At 40.4% G+C, this 23,347-nt stretch overlaps 1 protein-coding gene across 5 annotated transcripts in view; it reads right to left on the reverse strand.

Annotated features, from left to right (window-relative positions):
• Positions 1 to 23,347, reverse strand: part of cacna2d2a (calcium channel, voltage-dependent, alpha 2/delta subunit 2a) — a 186,955-nt gene that overhangs the window by 119,994 nt on the left and 43,614 nt on the right. For all 5 annotated transcript variants that reach the window (XM_042223068.1, XM_042223066.1, XM_042223065.1 and 2 more), the window contains one exon: positions 13,368 to 13,484. In XM_042223068.1, the coding sequence (XP_042079002.1) occupies positions 13,368 to 13,484 (117 nt within the window). The remainder of the gene's footprint in view (positions 1 to 13,367; positions 13,485 to 23,347) is intronic.

Genomic DNA, 23,347 nt, shown 5'->3' on the forward strand with positions numbered 1-23,347 from the left:
GTAAATACGTCCAGTAATGTTCACTCTCACTGCAACAAAGTGCAAAGAGCCACTCAGGCAAAAAAAGAAAACAGTAGTGAATGAATATGTAATTATTGTAAAAATCTAATATTTGTGATTTGCACTGTAACTTTCCTCCATAGGAAGCACATTGCTATAATGCTTCTCGGTTGATAATGCTGGCAGAGAATCAGTGGGGTGATGAGGAGGTTGCAGAGGTGAAGGGATCTGCCACAAGAGAGGGCTGGAGGACTAAAAGCAGAGTGGATTTCGACCTGCTTAGGATGGCAAACAATAATGATATATTTTATTTTAACAAATCATTTTGTCACTCTACAGCAGGGTCTCGCCAAGAAAAGCAGATGGTCACACTGTGCATTTTTGTCTGTCAAAATGCAATTTTCTATTTGTAGCAGGCACTATTTTGCACAGTGCTTATTTCATTTTTTTCATCCCCAAAGTGGTATTACATATGTTTTCGGTTTGATTGCTGAGGTGCTTTTCAAAGGCCCCTTTCATAAAAATGATCTTTTTCAATTGTGCCCTCTAGGAAAGAAAACAACGAATAGACAAGAGTACTGCCTTGCAATAAGAAAGAAAAAAAATCGGCATTTTAGCACAGCAATTCCTGATTCGAGTGTGTTTGTCCTTTTCTTTTCCCTCTCTGCAGATACAAATTTGCACATGGGAGGCTGGAAATATATGTTTTATGCGGCTTGGCTGCATAAAAGCACAAAGCAGTCATTTCTATTCATTTGTCTCTCGCTGACGGGGAAATGAAGGAGTGAAGCAGATGCCACTGCTACGTGAACAAGTTGCTTAAACACAGAAAGCATTTTTTTCCCCCCCTTTCGAGAAGAAGTTGGATAATTAGATGCTGAATCAAACCCCCCCGCCCCAACCCCCACCCCTCGACTTCCTGCCTGGAACCCATATTGTCACTCAAATGAATGATTTTGATTCAGGCAGGAACACAGCAAAAAATATAAATCTTCTGCTGTACACTGAGATTTGTTTAGAAGAAAAAAAAAAAGCAGAACATTCAAATGGAGCTGAAAATTGTACATTCAGACCTAAAATAAATGTGTGCATTGGAGATGTGAAGAAAAGTGCTGGAGGCAGCATGCTGCCATGAAGCAGATCAGGTTCTGACATTTTGTCTAATGTGAAATGCTGCCAAGGAACAGTGGGTGCGATGTTGTGACCTTTATCAGTGGGAATGACAGAACGACCCAATACTATGGATAGAATAATCTAGAGATACGACAATCTGTTTTTACAACACAATGCCATGACCTCCAGTGTTCCTGCGGGTGCGTGTGTGTGTCGTTAAGCCCGCCTTCCCGTTTGTGTGCATCAGTGTGCGTGTGTGAGACCATGAGGGTTGTTGACCTTCTGACGCATCTGTAGTGGGCAGCGGCGCAGTGACGCTATCGCAGGTGTTTGCGAGCGCACGGGTGACTTCTGCTTTGAAGGTTAAACAGGAAACGGCAAATTCTCTCAAGGCTTAGACGAAGTTAGTCCGCCATACGTCGAGCGAAGCAAGTGTGTCCATTCACAGGCTTGCGTGTGTGCGAGTAAAAGAGAGCGAGCGAGAGAGTGCGTGTTTGAAGTGTAATAGCTTTGCTGCAGGTTGTAACAGATGGTTGCTAATGGAAGTTCATAGATCTGAATGACAGGGGCCAGGGGATTGGGGATGAGATTATGAGAGGGAATGTGTGATTTTGCGTGCATGTGTGTATGTGCACATCCATGTGTTAGAGTGTGTCTATCTCTGAGTACATATGCACAATTACTGTGGGTCCCTTAGAAAGTAGACCATTTAGTGCTTCTAGTCCTTAGATTTTGGTCCACACCGAACTCTAACTATCGCAGAGACTGTCAGATATTTACGGTGCCATGAGAATGAATTCTGATGTGATCCTCAGTAGCTCTAACATGCGGATAACACTCATAGTTTTGAGCTAAATATCCACATAATATTATGTGAATATTGATTAAAAATAGGCAGAAATTTGGGGCAGAAAAAATGAAATCAATGTTTTTGTGCCACCTTTAAGTTTGCTCATGATTGTTGGGGTTTTCTATGTTTTCTTTGTTTTATTGTAACCTTACAATATAAAGCACCTTCAGACACCTGTTATAGAATAAAACGTAATTGAACTGAATTAAACTTAAGCGTGCTATAGCACCATTATCAGGTCAAATCTTTTACTTTGACCTGATAATCAAACCTATGAAAGTTCCTTTTCAGCTTGACAGCTGAGCAGCTTTCACATCATTCAGAAAAATATGTGAATATGTTACTGTGACTTAGTGAGACAATGCTGGATAAATACAGCCAAAAGAATACTTAAAAATACACATCTTATGCAGTAATGATTGGACTTTAAATGGACTTATTCTACATTTAAACTAAGAAAACCCAAAACATCTGGCGAAATATCTTTTTCAAGGGACTCATTGAGAGCCTGTTAAATGTGCTACTTATTCATTAATAAGCATTCTTTTACAACTACAGAAATTTGATTTGCCAATCACTGCACACTGAAACTTTTCTATTTTAACCCAAGTAGAGCTCGCCCTACTTCCCCTGTTCTTCTCTAATGGGACCTGAGAGTTATAACTGCCTCTCCAAAGGCCTACAGGAAATGGAAAACCAAATTACTTTGTTAGAGTCTCCTCTTTAATTTAGTTTCTTCACTTTCTTGCAGTGCTTGCGGTGGTGGTAGTGGGTGGGCTAGGGTTGCAGTATGTATCTGTACGCCTCCTCCAACAGCATATACCAAATGTTTCATGCATGTTAAAGTTCTGACTGGTGATTGGGTTCATTAGTTATTCTAACCATCTGACCTCCCCACAGCACTGCTCAGACACAGTCATTATGAAGCCCTTGTAATTCATTAAGCCCCCTAAATGAACACAAGCCATACTGAGGGGTGCTTGCTATTACTGAGTGGCATGCTGTGCGTCAAGGAGGTTAATAATAAGTATGTGGATCAAGTTTTAATACTGTGATGAGGCCAGGGCTTCAGGTTAACTACTTAGAGTAGATTACGATAGATGAGTTAAAGGATATAAAATATAAGCTATAAAAATAAGATTGTCAGACAATATTGTCCATAAGTATTTGATTAGGCATTTAAGTAAAATAAACAAATCACAATACCAAAAATGCATATATCAGTATGGATATACAATAAACAATGCTATGTATCTACATAAGAAGATGACTTCAGATAATAATCACAGCAGACGTACAAAAATAAAATTAATTTATAAATAAAATCACTTAAATCCCATCCCAGAATGGAGAGTAAGGGAAACACGGCTGCAGGGAAATCTGCCTCCCCCCTCAAAGTGGGAGACAACTCCTTCATTTGTTATTGCATCATGCAAACAGGAGGGACATAATCACTTTCTGCCAGTGGTGTAATTCATTGCAGTCAGAACAGCTGGTGCCATACTGCCGCTAGTTGGAATGGCAGAAACTTTCGAAATCAAGTCTTTCAAGTGATCTAGAAACTATGGCGATACTTTTTTTTTTTTTTAATCTCTCTTCTAAAGGATGTATACAGTACAATTACAGCCACAGTGGGCGACGTACAACACAACGTAGCACAGAATAGTCTAGGTAACTGAAAAGAATCACCGGCAGTCGTACTGCAATCAGTAACCAGACACTTACTAATCCTTGAGCTCTAGTACCCTCTACCACTGAGGGCCAATCCAGATCCAAGTGACAGCGCTTGCTAGTCACAGCAGCTTCAGCAGGATTCTGATTTTTAGGACTGGTGAGCCTTTAAAAGACCGAGGGCTAAATTTAGCTGTTATAAATTGGTTATTTGTGCCGGATGCCTGTTCAATTAAAGCCACTCACTGAAGCATTTGAGATCTCGCTGGGATGATGATCCAAGTCATCAACCACAAACTCTAAGGAGGTGGTTGTACTCCTGATGTTACTGTGCTAACAGGTTACAACCACCAGTAACAGCAATTAAACTGTTGATTTTTCTTTGTTGTTCTTTTGGCCCACAGTTAACTAATAAGCCTTTTAATTATACACTCGCTGGCCACTTCATTAGGTACACTTGTTCAATTGCTTGTTAACACAAATATCTAATCAGCCAATCACATGGAAGCAGCTCAATCTATTTAGGCATGTACAGAAGCTCAAACAGAGCATCAGAACGGAGAAGAAAGTTGATTTAAATGATTTTGAATGTGACACCACAAAGTCAAATAAGGACTACACATTTAACCTTAAAGGAGCAGAAAACCATGCCAGCTCACACTCCTGTCAGCTAAGAACAGCAAACTGATGCTACACCGCGCAGACTCACCAAAATTGGACAGAAGATTAGAAACCCACAGCCTACATGTGGCCATGTCTTTCCCTTCATGACAACTGTGTACCCATTTATTGATCACTGCTTCCAGCAGGATATCGCACCATGTCACAAAAGGTCAAATCATCTCAAACTGGTTTATAGAACATGACAATGAGTTCGCTGCGCTTAAATGACCTACACAGTCACCAAATCTCAGTCCAAAGAGCACCTTTGGGATGGGGTGAAACAAGAGATTCACATCTGTATTAACTGAGTGATTTCATCATGTCAAAATGGATCTCCAAGTTTTCAGCCCCTTGTTGAATCTGTGCTATGAAAAATTAAGGCAGTTCTGAAGGCAAAAGTCCAATCTGGTATTAGCAAGGCATACCTAACTAAGTGGCCAGTGAATACTACATATGCCAGTATACAGACAGAAATAAAAACAAAGCTCTGGGTAAATATGTTACTTCAAAAAAAACATGCTGTCAGTCTCCAATCTTCATAAAGGCTTGACATCCTTTGATAAATATTTTTGAGCTGCCAGTTGGTTTTGTCTCCTCATATAGCGGATACAGCTTTGTGGTGGTCAGTGAGTGATAGAAAAATGTTGAAGCTTTAACTGGACGTTGAGTTTTTGTGTGTTTGTCTTTTCTTTTGTGTGTGTTCTTTGTCACAGTGAGGTATACAAAACCATCAGAATGATTGACTTGAAAACAAGGTCACAGAAGAAGAAAGCAGCTGACCAACAACTTGCTGCTGCCTTTTTGCAGTTTGATGACTGTTCAGTGTGAGCGGTAATTCGCGGTCTCTTTGGCAGAAATACCAGTGGGTATTTCAGATGTAATTTTTAAGCACTGTAAAAATGTCAGTATAAATGGTCACACCTGTGTCCACACGTGCACGCTGACACTACTTTCAGCATGCATGTTGTCAGTGAGAGCCATGCATGAGAGTCATTGTCTTAGTGAATTATTTATGGATGCAATATGATGACAGATGACTCGGAGCGGATGATCCCTCCCCATCCCTGTGTCGTCTTGGTTTCCATGGTTAGTAAAGAGACGGAGGGCCATGCAGTCCGATTGATTAATTCTGTCAAGAACTCTTTTGTTTTCCCTGCACAGTGTCCAATCTGAGCTCTCCTGCAATCTTTCACAATCACTATCAGCATGACCGCAAAGTCGCAAAACATCTAAGTCAATGCACGCTCAATCATCCAGGTAAGGAAATCCCAAAGAGCTGATTCTTTTCATCTGGACGTATAGGTGTAGCGTTTTCAGTGGGAGGATCGTTTCATCACTCATCCAAGTGGCTTCTTGAGTCTCAGCTGACTGCAGGTATCAACAACCTTTTAAACAGTACATCTGCATAATGGCTGAAACTGTATCTCTTCGCAGTAGGTGACTCAGTCTGACACATTTTGTCCTGCTGTTATCGTGTGACTATTTGTGGAAAACTTTCTAAAGTTCTGTCATAAATGTGTGAGCTTCTCTGGACTCTAAATGTATGTAGTTAATATGAATTTCTGTGTGTATGAAAGACAACAGTTTTGTGATTTTCACCAGTTTATCACAAATTGCATGATCCAATTTAGTCCAAACTAACAGCAGACTGACTCTGTCTCATTGCCCCAACATTTTATTACCATCTTGGCAGACCAAAGTTGCTTTGAAGATGGCAGCTGAGACCATTTTCTCGTCTTCTAAGCAACAATTTCAAAGGCAACAAGATCACAAGTTCATTGCACATGGTCACAATAATTTTTAGGTCTCCAACCACTGCTTCCCCCAGTGTGACAGGTAGGATTAAGTCAGTCTATACAACATGTGATAACACACTGAACTGTATTACTGACACAGACGCTATCAAACAGGAAAAAAGTTTATATGCTGTGAATGCTGTAGATGATCTTTTAGCAAGACATCAGCAGAGCTCCTCGAAAAGCTACAAATATACGTCAGGTGTGAACGTGCCAGGTGGAACGGCATCACACATCAGTTTAACTTTGGTCAAAAAGATGCTTGTTGCACATCTGCTGTCAACTTCAGACTAAATCATATTGTGGCGGAGGTGTGGCTCAGCTGCAGGGGAGGTGTGGCGCAGTGAGCTCAAGGGGCGGTGCCAGCCAAGTGAGTGAACAGGTGGTGGTGATGGCACTGACAAGCCCTCTACTGCTTTTAGTGACGCTGGAGTGGAGAGGACAGGTCTTTCCTTCAGAAGGTGTGAGCAACGTGGAGAGAGAGCTGCCGTCAGAAGTGGCCACTTCACACATATTTGTTTTCCAGAGCAGTGAAGTGAGCCACAAATTATTATTGTTTTTGTCTTTTTTTTTACTTGAATTATATCTCTGCACTTGCTGCCTAAGTCTGCTTCCACTTTTAGTTTGTTTTTTAAACTTAATCTTTACACTGTCCCTTTGCTTTCTACATCATTTCCATGCTTTCATTTTCTGACTATCCCAACCCCAAAACTATCCCAGCAAAGTGTTGGGTGTGTTTCTATCAAACAGCCAGCAGGCCAGAGGCACTCATCCTTCAGCCTATAAGAGGTATTGGAATAGTTTTGAGATCTGTGTAATTGGATTAGACCAACCTTAGTCCCTTTTCTATTTCACCAGTCTCCTCTGTGAAATCATAACTCAAGAGCTTTGACAATGGTAGTTTTGCTGAGCAACAGCTGATGGGAATGTAGAATGATCTCTGCCTGTGGCTCGTGGCCTTGTCTTCCCTTACAGAGACTAAAAAGTCCCAGCAGAAGCCTGACTGACAGCTCGACTCTGCCTATCTTTGACAGCATACAGGATATTTTCCCGTTTCAGCTGGTTCTAAAGGGCCCCACTGATCTCAGGACTCTGTGGCAATGATATGGCGCATCACAGCAAGGGGCAATGGAAGGTATGAGAGCTAGCATCAGTCTGGGAGGTCTATCACACCTGTTTGGCTTTATACACATGACAGATTACATGAAGGGCTGTGTTCTCTTTGGCTGCTCTGGGTTAAAAGGCCTGTCAGACTGACACTTGCAGTATCAGTCAGGCGTGAGCCTGTTGCTCAGATAACACATGCACAAACATATAGGCAGACACAATGAAGATATTAAGCAGACAGACGTGCACATGCACACACTGGGGAGTTCAGATGCTACTGCAACATCTCAGTAAATGTGATCTCAGATAATCAAGCCAAAGTGAAAGTTTAAACAGTTACACAGTTACTCCAACCTTTAGCTCATCTTATTCGCATTTTTAGATGATACTAATTATAAATACTATTTTGAATATGATCCAAATGTGTCTGATTCAGGGAAATAAAATGAATATGACAAGATCTGACAAATTAAAGGAAAAACCATAATAAAAATAAATAAATAAACGAATAAATGAATCCAGATTCATTTACACGGATGCTCTCCCTGGTACAAAGAGTTAACTTTGGATCATGTACTGGGTGGGGTATGAATAAAATGCAAAAGAGGCCCATATGATACTGATTTTATATCAAGATTGAAAGGGTAAAAAAATCTATGTCACATTGCAGAAGAGTTTCATTATTTGGGTTCTGATGGCTGAAGCTTCAACCTCAAAGAGTGCTCGGCTGGCCAGCGTGTCAATCGTACTCCCGACTTAATTGAAATCTCCATTTATAATCTATGAACACGGCTAGTGGAGAATTAGTGTAAATCGTGGTCCACATTTCACATTCGATGCGTGCGATACTCGTGAATTAGAATAACGGAAGATCGACTCTTCCTCAGGTGAATGAGAATGTCAGAGCGGGACGTGATCAGACGGCCAATAAGAAGAGTTCGTCAAAAATTACACCAAGAGGAATATTAGAGGAGGCTCGCAGTGCATACACCCCTCATTACAAAGACGAGTGCACATTTGAGAGTTCACTGGTGCAAATAAAAAGGCACTGTTCTACAGAAATGTGGAAAATAGTGATATGTCAAATGAGTCATCCTTCAACATATTCTTGACAAGTGGGTTGGTGCACGTGTGTATTTACTGAAACAACACTACAGGCTTGAACTGTTGACCGTCACGGTGAGAGAATCCAGCGCCACTGTTATACTGATAGGGTTATTTAGTTGGCACACTTCTGGCCCACTTGATCACTTATCAAGAATCAATGCAAGGTTGTTAAGAATTGATGACCTTTGTCCCTTCATGAAGCATTTGTATCCTAAAAGGGAATGGTCTCGCCTGAGATTACGGTTTCATTGACTGCCGTGGATCTTGTGGTCACTAAATTTTTGGTGTTTCACTCCTGTAGAAATCCAGAGACTTGGAGAATTATTGTAAAGGTATTGAAGCTGGAGCATGGAGCATGGAGACAAAACAGCCTAACACACTTTATTTTGGGGGTATTTTTATTTCGTATACTTGTTGTTTTAAAGCACCTTATAAATAAAGTTTATGCTTTTCTATTAAGGTGTCATTTGCCTTACTTTATTCTACAAATACAACATAAAGTAAATGTGCTTGTATCATCAGCTTATTATCGGAGAATTCATCTACCATATACAGCATGTTGAGTAAGTAAACTGCATGCTTACCCACAGAAAACTTTTCACAGTTTGTGCTCGGCATATAGACTAGATGACGCTACAGGTTATGTCACTAATTGGAAATAGCTAAATGGAAGTCTGTCAAGTGAAAACTGTTTTGATTTTCTCTGTAATGAAAAGTAAATTCTTGGAAATTATGCGGCTAGTACTCAGAAATTACCAGCGCATAAAATAAAGTGTTTCCAAAGTCTTCTAACATACATTAGTTTCATATGAGTACAAGTGAACAAGGACATCTTTTATATCTTCGAATGCGCATTAAGCAAAAAGTTGGAGCTCACATAAAACAGGAAAAAGTCCAAACACAAATACTTGTACCCCTCAAATAAAAAGTAACTGTCTAGATGTCAGGTTCAAGTCAAAAAGCCACTGAAATTAAAAAAAAAAAAAACATCAGAGAGAGAAAACTCTTGTATCAAATTTCAACGTACCTCGTGCACAAAAAAAAGACAGCTTTATATAAAAATGTCCACCGGCAACATGCGAGCCTTTCAGCTAGCTGAAGGTTTTTGCCACATTTTAATTTTGGCACCGACTGTAGAATCAGATCATTGTTTGAGGAGATGGCTGAAGCCAGAGGCAAGAGAGGGAGAGCAGACAGATACATTCAAAGGAGGAGATTAAGACAAGGGAAGGAAAAGAATAAACACGGAGAGGCTTTTGACAAAAAAGTAAGTCAGCTTATATCGCTTCCATTTTTAGAATGGGGTAGACTGAGTACAGTGCACTTTAAATAATACATATTTAAATACCTATTTTGACAGTAGCTGTATGAACGCAGGCATACATCACGCTACTAGATATTAAAGTTAAAAAGCTGAAGACCAAAAACATTCCATCTGCCATAAATTTCAAGCATATATTCATCCAACGCTTTATTTTATACACTTCAAACACCTGATTGCCAATTAACCTTACAGGCATGTGTCAATGGCCTGTGGGAGGAAACCCACACACGCATAGGGAGAACGTATAGACAGGAAAAGCGTCAGCTGAGCAGGAGATTCGAACCAGGAACCATCTTTCTGTGAAATGACAGTGCTAAACACTGCATCACCATGTTACCCAAATATACCTGTACGAGTGTTAGCTCTCGCAGGTAAAGAAAGTAAGAATTAGAAAACAAAACAAATAAAAACTCAGTAGACTGATTTATTTTGCTTCACACCTTTACAACTATACAACCGGAGCACTTAAATGAATAAATGTGCTGCTAATTTAGGAATTTAGGCCGAATCAAGTCAATGCTGAGCAGTGAGAAAGGCTTCGCTCTCCCTTATATATCAGTAACCAGTGTTTAGAGTCAATGTGCATTTTCTCATTAGTAATATAAACATGAATTACAACGAAGCACCCGAAGCATTATTTAAATAGGTTGCAGGAGAATAATTTCTTCGTGCACACAAACACACACGTGCGCGCACACACGCACACATTTCCTCATTTTTTAAATGTGTGGCAGGGAATATTTGGAACTAAATAACCATTACAGGGGGTAGAAACAGGCTGGAATATAAAACGCTGTCAACGGCGCGCTGAGCGGAGTTTGAGACCTTCTTATCTACAGACTGCATTAAGACATGGCTTTCACTTTCCTCCCTGTATGAATAATAAGTCCACATGAATTTATTTGCCCTACAGTCTTGAATTTTCAGTTTTAGTGAAAATAATAATAATGAAGAAATCATAACCTGCCTAAATGAAACATATTAGCTTGTTGCATACTTTGTGTTAACATTTATGTTTTATGATGCCATAATCACTCCATTTCTTCTTTCCCTTTAATCATCCGACTCCCTTTTTTTCCCGTCCACCTGCTTTCTTCTTCCGATTATTTATTTTTCTTTTTTTTGCACACTCTTTCTCTCCCTTCCTACCCCTCCTGCTCCCTCTTTCCTTCCCTCTCGCTGGCTGCTCATTTTCAAATCTATGAATTTCTGAACATCATTTTCTTGATTTTTCCACGCCTCAGGGAGACATTCTCATTCCAGACCTTCTCTTTTTTCACCTCATTTCCTCCCTCCTGAGTCTGAATCTCCCAGACAGGATGTGAGGTGACAGCGTGGCCTGTGGAAGTTAGGGCGGGGGTGTGGGGCTTCAGTGTGTGTGTCCGTACATGTGCGTGCATGTGTGTGTGTTGAGGAAGGTGGAAGGGGTTAAGGTGGGGGTATAGTCCAAAAAAAAAAAAAAGATGAAGAGGGTTTTTGCCGTTCCAAATTCAATCCTGGACATGACCACAGGAGACCTACAGTTACGTTTTCTTCGCTTTAAGGATCCAAGCTGCAGAATTAACCGTGCCTTTGAGAAACTTTTGCTCCTTAGCATGAATGTGCCTCACTTCCCACAAGACCTCATGCTCTTAAAAGATATACACTTCTGCTCCTTCAGAGGACTTCATAAATATCACTGCTTTGGCCTTGAGTGACCGTATTTGGGCAGAGACAGAGGGAAGGAAAGCAGACAGTCCCTCGGTCACCTCCATCTTTAAATGATGTGCCATATGGACTAAAGTCAAAGTATATCTTGTACATACCCACACACAGTGTGCTCCATCTAAAGCAAGGTTTGGAGAACTACAGTAAAGTGCAAAATTCTTGAGCCAACACTTGTTTCTTTATATTTTGCTGGGAAAATGGAAATAAGGTGCAGCAATTTATTGAAACGTGCAAGTATACCTAGAAATGCAACATATAAAGCAAAAACAGTGTTTGCACCACTCTACGTGTGATGAGCCTGAAAGTCAACATTTAGCTCCAACAACTTTTCAACACAGCCTGAACTCTTTTAGGCAGCTTTCTTGTAATTGCTTTAAGTGGTCTTCAGGGATTGCTCTCCGGGCTTTTCTGAAGGACATTTAAAGCTCTTCTTTGGTTTTTAGCTTTTTTTGTTCTGTTCTCTGTCAAGATGATCCCACACTGCTTCAATAATGTTGAGGTCTCAGCTCTGGGAAGGCCAATCCATGACTGATAGCGTTCCACTGTGTGCTTTTCTACACAGCTATCTTTTTACTGCACTGACAGTGTGTCTGGATCATTGTCACTGTCTATTGTAACTCTATCCTGACCTCTTTACATACTGATGACAATTTGAATAAAAATGTTCAAATATTGATTCATCATTTTAGATTAATACCTCTTTAATAATCATCTGCTTGATGTAATAAGATTATTTTATGTCTGTCAAACTATGTTAATGTTTGGCTTATTTTTATTGCAACAGGATAACAAAGTGCCTTCAGATACAATTTGCTAAGATGTCTGTTATTGGGTTCATGTGTGTTTTATGATTCACAGGCCAGTGTTAAGTGGCCCTACCAAACTAAAACCCTTCCTCAGAAAATAGTCATGTACAGGGACTGAAGAGAAAGTGAGTGAAAAAGCAGCCAATGTGCAAAGAAAACCTTTGAATGACCTTCAGGGAACCTGAGGAACTATCGCTCAATAGTTCTATTGCATTTAATTAAGAGCAAGAAAGTCCTTTAAACCAAACTAAACAGGAACGAGCGGTGACGACTTTTTCACAATTTTTCAACATATTTCTGCTCAGCAAAACAAAATACTAAACAGGAGACATTAGACTGGACTAATTCTGAAATGGTGGATTTTACAAACAGTCTTTTACTTTATCTCTGTCTATTTAAATTTTAAAAATTAACCGTCTCCACTTTTCTCATTTACCTACTTGCCACTCATCTTCTTGGCGTTTATTCCCCAACCACCCCCTTCTCCTCTGGGTTAGAGGTTTCCCACTGGGAGAGTGAAACACATTTTTAACTAATCACAGCACTGCCTGAGCATAACAGTGGTAATAATTACATCCTAAAATGCGGGACATTGAAATGATAACCTTCTCACACACCATACAAACTATATTTCAGAATATACACCTTCAACATTTAACAGAAAAATAAAACCCCTCAAAACGAATTTGAAAAACAAAGCATGAATACGGTTAGTTGTCGACAAAATATAATTAGCTCAAACTGTATTTTAACTGTAAAGAAAAACTATGCAGCTTTTTCCATCAAATTTAAAGAAAATCCGTTGTTTTCAAATAAGTAGGAGGAAAGATTAACTGCAACATAAAAACAATGCATCATTTATAATGTGCAGGAAACTGTTCAATTATGGATGATTGACCAATATGTTTCTGTCAAGTATTTAGCATTTGTAGTCACAGCCAAAAAAAGACATCGTTATTGTAATGCGTGCCTAAAACTCCTTAGATCCATCACAGCTAACTCTGATTTACAAAAGCAGGAGATTCTTCAAGCAAGTCTTAATTAATTAAATTGAGCTTTCAGAGTGCTGGCACTGAAAAATATAACGGCAGCGGATGCATTTGTATGCACAGAAGGTTCACCTTTCAGAAGAATCTAAAACACTCACCATGTATGTGTGCAGTGGGGCATAGCATGTGTTTGTGCACAGGTGTTTTAATACATGTGGAGCATCATCCTCTTACCTCCAGGGCTTTTCTCTTGCTGTTGAGCAGCTTGGAGATGTCCCGTGCCACCCTCTCCACCAAATCCCTGGGGTTGTTTCGCTTGATTTCAAACTGGCTCTTCTTCTCGTTATAAATCTGCAAAAAGAAAACACGGGGAATCAAAGGTCGGGTTATTGGAGACATTTGTTTAATTAAGAGTATCACAGAGGAGCAGGTTGCCCTATTCACAATGTAGCACGGAGAATGGTAAACATTTACTATAGAGCAGGCAGTAAGGAACCTGCCATTACGCCAGTAAGCCTCGGCACTGTAGCAGAATTAAACACAGAACAGAGCCTTAATGGCAAAGCACTTAGCTAGCTGCATCTGGCAGTTAGGCTCAAATTAAATAAACACGAACTCCAGCGGATTCTCACCACTGGGTGAGCACCTTGTATTTCGACTGTGTTAACCCTTTAGGCCTCTAACTCTGAGACAAGCAGAGGTATTCACAACTTGCTGACCAAATATCTGCAGTTCAATCCATTGTGTTAGCTACAGATTAACTTTAATCAATCTAGATGCATAATTTATGATCACTAGAAGATTATGTGAAAAAGGGAATTGTACTTATACTAAATCAGCAATTAGCAATCAATCAATAACACTTAAAACAGCGACGGACATTGCAAAACACATAGAAAATCAGCTTCGGATGCCACCAGGGAATGGGATGTTTGATAAGTACGGATATCCCGAGGTAGAACTGTGCATACTTGGGCCGCTTAAAGGGACGGTGCTACAGAGATTAGTCTGCTCCCCTGGAAGAATTGTGAAGGCTGACTCAGCAGCCAGAGCTCTCTATAGGATCTGTAGACTACAACAGAGCACCACCGGAGGGATTACCACTTATCCTGCTGCCCTAAGACACCACAAGACCCATTTTCACTCCATAAAACCATTTTGTATAGTTCTTTTGAAGGAAGCCCAAAAAGAAGCCTGTTGTTGTTGTTGTTGAATGTGTTAAAGCAATTAGAGTCACGTCAGCCTGAAATGCTGCATTTGCAGTGTGTTTAGCTGGCCTCACTGGTACTACTGACTTCCTCAATCAGTCAATCACATACTGAAAGCTAAGAATCGGTAATAATTTAGTTTATACTAAACTCTTCATAAATAAGGACATATCACCGTGCATGCAAATCAATTATAAAATGAAGGTGCGTGTTAAGCTCCACCATACAGAAAAGGGGATCTGACGCAGCATGAACACAAGCTGTCATAACTAATTCAGGAGATGCTAAGATGTCTAAAATTAATTAGAAAATTTCCAAATCTTCTTAAAAACAGCAGTCAGCAGGGTGCAGCATTGGGCTCAAGTAGCTGCTTCTTAAATACTCATCATCTTGTTTTTAGAGATTGATTTTTTCCTGTTGTTTTTTCAGCAAGGCTTCAGACTGGTTTAAAATCAAAGGTGGCAGACCATAAAGTCAAGGTTAACGCAACCCCCACCAGATCATCTGATCTCAGTGATCTGTCAGCCCACATCAGCAGATGACTGAACTGAAGCCTTCCTATATTTCTACAGGGAGTGCAGAATTATTAGGCAAGTTGTATTTTTGAGGAATAATTTTATTATTGAACAACAACCATGTTCTCAATGAACCCAAAAAACTCATTAATATCAAAGCTGAATGTTTTTGGAAGTAGTTTTTAGTTTGTTTTTAGTTTTAGCTATTTTAGGGGGATATCTGTGTGTGCAGGTGACTATTACTGTGCATAATTATTAGGCAACTTAACAAAAAACAAATATATACCCATTTCAATTATTTATTTTTACCAGTGAAACCAATATAACATCTCCACATTCACAAATATACATTTCTGACATTCAAAAACAAAACAAAAACAAATCAGCGACCAATATAGCCACCTTTCTTTGCAAGGACACTCAAAAGCCTGCCATCCATGGATTCTGTCAGTGTTTTGATCTGTTCACCATCAACATTGCGTGCAGCAGCAACCACAGCCTCCCAGACACTGTTCAGAGAGGTGTACTGTTTTCCCTCCTTGTAAATCTCACATTTGATGATGGACCACAGGTTCTCAATGGGGTTCAGATCAGGTGAACAAGGTGGCCATGTCATTAGTTTTTCTTCTTTTATACCCTTTCTTGCCAGCCACGCTGTGGAGTACTTGGACGCGTGTGATGGAGCATTGTCCTGCATGAAAATCATGTTTTTCTTGAAGGATGCAGACTTCTTCCTGTACCACTGCTTGAAGAAGGTGTCTTCCAGAACTGGCAGTAGGACTGGGAGTTGAGCTTGACTCCATCCTCAACCCGAAAAGGCCCCACAAGCTCATCTTTGATGATACCAGCCCAAACCAGTACTCCACCTCCACCTTGCTGGCGTCTGAGTCGGACTGGAGCTCTCTGCCCTTTACCAATCCAGCCACGGGCCCATCCATCTGGCCCATCAAGACTCACTCTCATTTCATCAGTCCATAAAACCTTAGAAAAACCAGTCTTGAGATATTTCTTGGCCCAGTCTTGACGTTTCAGCTTGTGTGTCTTGTTCAGTGGTGGTCGTCTTTCAGCCTTTCTTACCTTGGCCATGTCTCTGAGTATTGCACACCTTGTGCTTTTGGGCACTCCAGTGATGTTGCAGCTCTGAAATATGGCCAAACTGGTGGCAAGTGGCATCTTGGCAGCTGCACGCTTGACTTTTCTCAGTTCATGGGCAGTTATTTTGCGCCTTGGTTTTTCCACACGCTTCTTGCGACCCTGTTGACTATTTTGAATGAAACGCTTGATTGTTCGATGATCACGCTTCAGAAGCTTTGCAATTTTGAGACTGCTGCATCCCTCTGCAAGATATCTCACTATTTTTGACTTTTCTGAGCCTGTCAAGTCCTTCTTTTGACCCATTTTGCCAAAGGAAAGGACGTTGCCTAATAATTATGCACACCTGATATAGGGTGTTGATGTCATTAGACCACACCCCTTCTCATTACAGAGATGCACATCACCTAATATGCTTAATTGGTAGTAGGCTTTCGAGCCTATACAGCTTGGAGTAAGACAACATGCATGAAGAGGATGATGTGGACAAAATACTCATTTGCCTAATAATTCTGCACTCCCTGTATTTGACAAATCTCAAACAGGGTGTCCTATTTAAGCTGCCCACAGTTACCGAACATCTACAAACTGCTTCAAAACCCACCAACAGCCCCGCCCCTCTTTTCTAAGCTGTGTCTGACAGGCTGTCCTTCGTGCCTCCTCTGTACTGAGTGGTTCCTGCTTTGGCTGCTGCTACTCTGCCTGCTTCCGGTTATGAAGGGCAGAGAGATATGCTCTTCCAGAACAGAGGCCTCTAAATTGCTTCTAATGGAAATACCAATTTTCTTTTGTCTAAAGTGCTCCTAAATGAACAGTAGTACTTTTTTTTAATGCATATCTTTTGTACACCAGTCAACCGCAAATGCTGACTATTACAGACTTTCCAGGGGTCCAACCTGCTATTATTGCATTGCCCCTGTGTGGTTGTATACTTTAGAACTGAGAGAAATCTATTAAAATATTGGATCTAATCTAATCACCCAGTATCTGCTGATATCTGGAATAACAGATGCAAAAATTTATGCACATAAACAAAACTAATGTTGTTTGCTCAAAGGTTAAAACTGAACGTTTACAAACCAAACACATATTTATTCAAGACTTGACGAACTTCCGATTTCTTGCTTGAAATTTTTTAAAAAATCCATTTCTGTTGGATTGATGTGCTGCTGTGGACAATTAGGAAAGGAAATCACAGCCATCCATTTGATCCGTCTCTGTCAAGCTGAAAGCTGGGCAAGCAGCCAGACGCAGTCTCCCTCCACTGGCCCACTGAACATGCAAGCCTGAGAAGCTAAAACCATGCCAGCCGAGCACTCTGTTGAGATTGCCTGATGTTTAAGTTGGCCGCCCTCTCAAACACCAGGGATCTTGCTTAGTTTCAAACAACACAAAGTGAAATGTGAAGGTGAAATCTTCTTTTGGCACACCACAGAGTCACTCACTGTTCAAGATTATTGTGATACATTGCCCACAATAAAATTTTGACCACGATACAGCAATTTCGTGATACTAAAAATACTGCAAAATAGCTATACGTAACGCGTCACCATATCTAAACCTGGAGGAGAAAAACCTCCCTATCCGGGTCTCTGTCACAGGTGCAGCAGTGTGATGCTAAATTTATGGTCTATTGGTTGTGTCTGATTTGAAGGTATTTTGCCACAGAGAGACAACAGGGAGGGGTTTTCACCCTATGCAAATATTCTTGTGTGCAGTCCTCCAGAAACACAACAGCCCACACATTTGACCTACAAACAGCGTCTTCAAACATGGGTGACACTGTGCATTGGTCAAATGCTGATTGGTTGAAAGGTGAGCCAGAACACAGAAAGGAGCAGTCTTCAGAGTGAAGCCTGAAAAAACATCAAGAATAAAAAAAAAATACAGCACAAGAAGCACAGACAACGGCTGCAGGTGACATGTTTTTGATGTTTTTGATATCTGGTTCTACTTCAGCTCAGCTTGGTATAACGGTCTCTTCTACGGTGGCCCTGAGAGGTCAAATGGACTGCTACTTAACACCAGCAAACAGAAAAACCCTGGAAAAGCACACAAAACAAAACGGAAGTCTGTCTGGGAACATAATAATGTGGCGAACCAGCTGTGGAAGTGACAGAAACCAGAACACGAGGGTTCATCAGTGTTGTCAGGGATTACATGATGAAGGTATTATGTGTTGTAATCGCATGATTCATATAATTTGCAGCTGCAGTCTGTTTGACCTCTTGGAGCTACCGTACTCTTCTCTACATCGGCAAGGACCAAGAACAGAATGAGCAAGAGTGTCCCACAGATGGGTTGTTTGTGACACTGCCCCCTGGTGACAGTAAACAGCTACAACATGTAGACAACAGTCATTAGCAGAGATGCTTAGACATCACTTTTCTCCCCAGTCACCTCTTCCAGCTCTTCGGAGGGACACCGAGTAGCTTCCAAGCCAGCAGAGAGTCTTAATCTTTCCAGCGTGTCCAGGGTTTGCCCTGGGTTGGACATGCCAGAAACACCTCACTTGGGAGGCATCCTCAAAACACCTCCGCTGGCTCCTTTCAATATCGAGGAATACCGAGCTCCACAGCCCAGAGACCATTTGGAGGAAACTCATTTGGTGACCTAAATAAAATGTCAATTCAATTAGTTGTTTAAGTTGTCTGCCATTTTATCCTTATGAGTTTTTCTTCTTCTCTGGTTAACTTATATTGACGATCCCCTCATTCGTTTGATAAGGACCACAAGAAAGAGTCATGAATTTGTGAGTCTGGTGAGTTAAGCTGCCGTGGGAATCTATTTTGAAGAACTTTTTAAGAAATAACAGCATCGGGCACCAGATTTTGATACCATATTGAAAAAGGAAGCTTGGAAAATATCGCCAAACCATTATTTTGTCCCACTCTGAATTCACACACACAGATAAATTACTCATTACCCCTGCTTCAGACCTTTTTTTTCTCCAAGGTGCAAGAAGCCGTTAATGGAATCTTATTAAACCATAAAACAAGAGCGAAGTTTTTTCCGCTCCATTGACAGACTACAAACCCCTGACTCTTTTAAGTGATGCATTTTTCTAGTCAATTTTAAAACCATGTCAAATTTGGTTTTAAATCAATATTCATTCCCTTAATGTGCTGTAGTACTTTCTGGGTCCGCCTCACCCTGGAAGATTCATGGCAGTCTCGGGGACATTACAAACAGGACTTTCTCTATCCTGATCCTTGAAACAAAACACAAAGAGAGAGATCGATAAAAATTCATAATGCTTAATGTACAAATTCCAAATCACTTTATCCGCCACGACTTATAGTGAGGTCAGTGTTTTTATCGTTCCTCGTTTGCGAATCCTCTTTATCAAAATATAGCTTTGGGGAGGATTTTTACAGGAAAGAGACACTGCTCTAATGCAACTGCCATCATTTAGGGAATTAAAAATCATTCAAATGGACTGCATAATTGTGCAGCGTCTGCTGCTATACTGCTATACTCATCAAACAGACATGTCGGAAAATGCACTCCTTAATTACCTCCTCAAAGCGCAGAGTCGGCTAACCATTAAGAAATTAAGTCAACTATTGTCATTGGTCCAAAATATATGAAAATTGGCTTGTGCAGCAAACATTAGGTTGGTACGTGCAGGTCTAAAATAAAAGCAGAACACCTACTAAAATCTCAAACTACTTGGATTCTGTTGCCCATAATACACGCCGCTGTTTGCCAAGGAAAAACACCTCACAGGGTTACTGTGTGCTGCACCGCATATTACCATGATCTCTCTTTGTGGTGAAATTTGATCTACTTCACTAAACATTCCCCATAGCTCTGCTGTCTAAATGCATAATAAATTCTATTTTAATAATTAATTATATGTTAAATACATTGAAATTATAAGTTTTTTCCAGCTATTCAAGTTTGTCTTGTTAATGGTAATTATCATTTCATCCATTTGCCCCTTCAAGACCATATTTACATAAGTCTACAGATTAGATGTCAGTTAAATATACCTGTGCTGGCAAGTGCTCTTTCAGTTTAAATGAGCATGACACCGCTGCACTGTATCCACCTACACATCATGTCTCCTTCTCCGGTGACCTATGCCTATTTTTTTTAATCGTGCCCTGCTGTCACATAAGCCCTGCTGGTATCAGTTTCTCTCTACTTTTTTATTATGTTTACCTGATGAAAGGCAAACTTATCTCCATCATCGCTGTACATACACTCATAAAAAGCCACAACAAATAAAGGCCGATAGTACTGTAGGGTACTCATCTATCCGACAGGTTGGCCATTACAATCTCCTTCAGCAAGCAGATGAGGTTTCTGTTTACTCCGGGAGAGGATTGAGCAGCGCTGTCAGCTAGACTAAGCTCTGGCCGGCCAATGAGAATTGTGCTGGAGGAGTATTGGGTGTAGACTGACAGCGCATGGTAATGCTGGCATGAAGGGTCTGAGGAGCTTTAAATACCCTTTACCTAGAGGTTGGAGATGAGTGACCATCATCGCTGAAGGGCCATAAGTACATCAGCCTGTGTGAAATTATATTTGAGGGCTTTAGAGCTTGACTCGCTCAGGTAATGGGGCAGCTACCGGAGGAAAAAAAACCACACAAACGCAGTCGCTGGCAACTCTTCTGAAAATCATATGCAGTGTTTCAGCTGAGGCAAACCACTTCAGGCACTCTGGGCTTGTAAAAATAAATAACAGCAGAAATATTAGAGGTCTGTTCACTTACTGATGTGCTGTGCATCTATAATCCAACTATAGCTATGAAATCCAACTAAGCCTACCAATATGAGTAGTGAATTTAACTGTACTTGATGCACATAATTGGATTTTTGAATATGTTTTGTCTAGTTTCATATAAAATAAATACAAAATAATTACTTTATTCAGATATAATCAAGAATACTGAATTCAATACTGAATACTGATGCTGGTCAACACTCTCCACTTCAAATACTGCAGTAAAGCCTGTCCATGTTTTCATCTATTTCTATTTTTACACAGTAGCTCTTGCAGTACTTAGACCACTAAATACTAAAGCTAAACTAAAACTAAAAGTCCCCCCTGGAGCTCCAGTTTGGCATATTTACATATATCATGTGGAGAATCCCTTCCCTTCCACTGCAATCAGGATTAATGTGCATAAAAATACAGATTGTTATATAAACTGATTTAAATGGGACAATAATGTGAACATTTGGAAAATATAAGAACAAACTAAGAATCCTTCAGTGCGAATGGAAAGGTGAGCGCTGCATAGCTGCGTAAGGCTGACTCATTGTTTTCGTGGTCACTGTAGTCAGTCTTTTAAGGCAGTAGAATTTTGGTTCAGATGACACTATATCTGAATGGATGCTTACCTGACTGCATTGTCAACTGCCCATAATAAAATACACTTTGCCAAGTTACATCATCTGCAGTAATACTGGTATAAATTCTTACGTGATCTAAAACTGTCATATCCCAATATCATTGGTGTAGTTTATGGTCCCTCATCCTTGTCTGGAGCCTGTTTGAGAGCAAGAGACACGTGTCACCTCCCGTGATGACTTAGTATCTAAAAAGGGAGCTCCTTCAACTTCTAAACAACTACAGTGCTATGCAAAATATACAAGAAAACTGTTCCCGCTAAAGGTGGAAACGGCAAACTTGTTTCACCACTGGAGACAAAAGCACACCTTTGAGCACAACCTGACTATGAAGTAGGAGATATGAGCAGCTGGTGATGTAAAGTAAACAAAAGACTCCACCGAGCATCGCTGGAGCACTCACTAGTTGCACTCCATTTGACAGAAACAGCATCAGTGGATAGAAATTACTGATGTGCTTACACGGTGAAAAAGCAGCTGCTTACAGTTCCAAAATATTTTTCAGTTTTACTATTTGACAATATTGTGCAGCTTACGATGAGATCTAAGGTGAAGTTACCTTAACTACTGTTATATTAAAGTATTAAGCAGTTATTTTATATTTTTACTTAATGTTTCCAGAGAAAACACTACTTAGTATACTACTTACATCTGACTTACACTGTGTCACAATAGATTTATTAGAGGAATCCACATTTTTACCTTCTGCAGGATCAAAGCAATTTTTGTGTAAATCAACCCCAGGGGTTTCCAATTCAAGTGATGTTGAATCCCAGGGCTAAAACCCAGGGCTGGTGATGTGGAGTAGGACTCTTTCAATCCAATATATTGTAGAGTACAACTCAAGTAAAAAAAAAGAAGCTCAAGTAAAGGGTAAGGGTTAAATTGAATTCAGGAAGAGTACTTAAACTTATTTATTTCCCCCCACTATATAGGGCAGCTTCTGCAGTTCACATCACCACAATATAAAGGCAACAAATACAAATCATTTTATGCATTTATAGACACGAAAGTAGGCCGATGATTGATGCCCCCCCCCACTGAAAGATTAGAGGCATGGTTAAGTCCCATTTATAATACACAGACATGACAGCTCTGAGCAGCATTTTACAGTATAAAAATTACAATCAAAACAGACAAAATGTGGATGTGACTGTTAAGCGGTGCCCGTCCTTTTTTTGTAAAGAGGAATGATAATTCACGTACTGGAAAATGTGGAGCAAATTAGCAGCGTTAATCAGTTATGCTGTTGGCTGGAAGCTGTGACGCTTAGACAGCTTTCTGTGCAGGCCTGTCATTCTCACAGGAAAAGAGGAGAGGTGGCTCTCCAGAGCGCCTCTGACGGCCAGTCAAACCTTCTGCCGCTAACGCTCACACAGGATACGACAGTATCTCTGCCAATCGCCACCAATATGCTTTCACTGGCAGTCGGGACATTCAAGTTCTGAAAAATTGCACACACAGCGAGAGATACAAATGTGCTTGTCTGCAAACTCACACCCTCTGTGCAGCGTCGCACATACTCACATTCTCATCATTAGCCCTGATGACTGGTTTCAATGTGCCAAGCCCTAAGTGTCACTGTAAACACGCAGATGGAAAGACAGAGGGTGACAAGACTTCAAAAAAAAAAAAAGACTGTTAAAAAGTGGTATGCAGATTCAGCTGGCTTCAAATTTTCATCAAAGCAGTCCACCGCTCTGCAAGTCAATTTCCATACTACTTTTTTAAAAAATTGTTAATGCTGCATAACATTTCAGTACCGACTCATGTTATCACACAAACCTTGAATATTTCAAAATGTTCCTCCTGTCATCAACAGAGCAGAGGAAAGGCAAAACAGTGAAAATGATAAAAAAAAATGAAAACCATTTCTCTCTGCCTCTGACACTTTTTATAAAGACTTGTTTGTTGACTTTTTTTTTTGCTATGTTTGCCGGTAGCACTGATGTTCCTCAGCAGTGCTGATGTTATTGTGCCTTCGCCTGTGTCTAAAGGAGAGGACTGCTTATCTCTCTGTGAAGTCAGCCACAATA

Source organism: Haplochromis burtoni, unplaced genomic scaffold (assembly GCF_018398535.1).
Source record: "Haplochromis burtoni strain Fernald_Lab_line unplaced genomic scaffold, NCSU_Asbu1 Contig_100, whole genome shotgun sequence".
NCBI lineage: Eukaryota > Metazoa > Chordata > Actinopteri > Cichliformes > Cichlidae > Haplochromis > Haplochromis burtoni.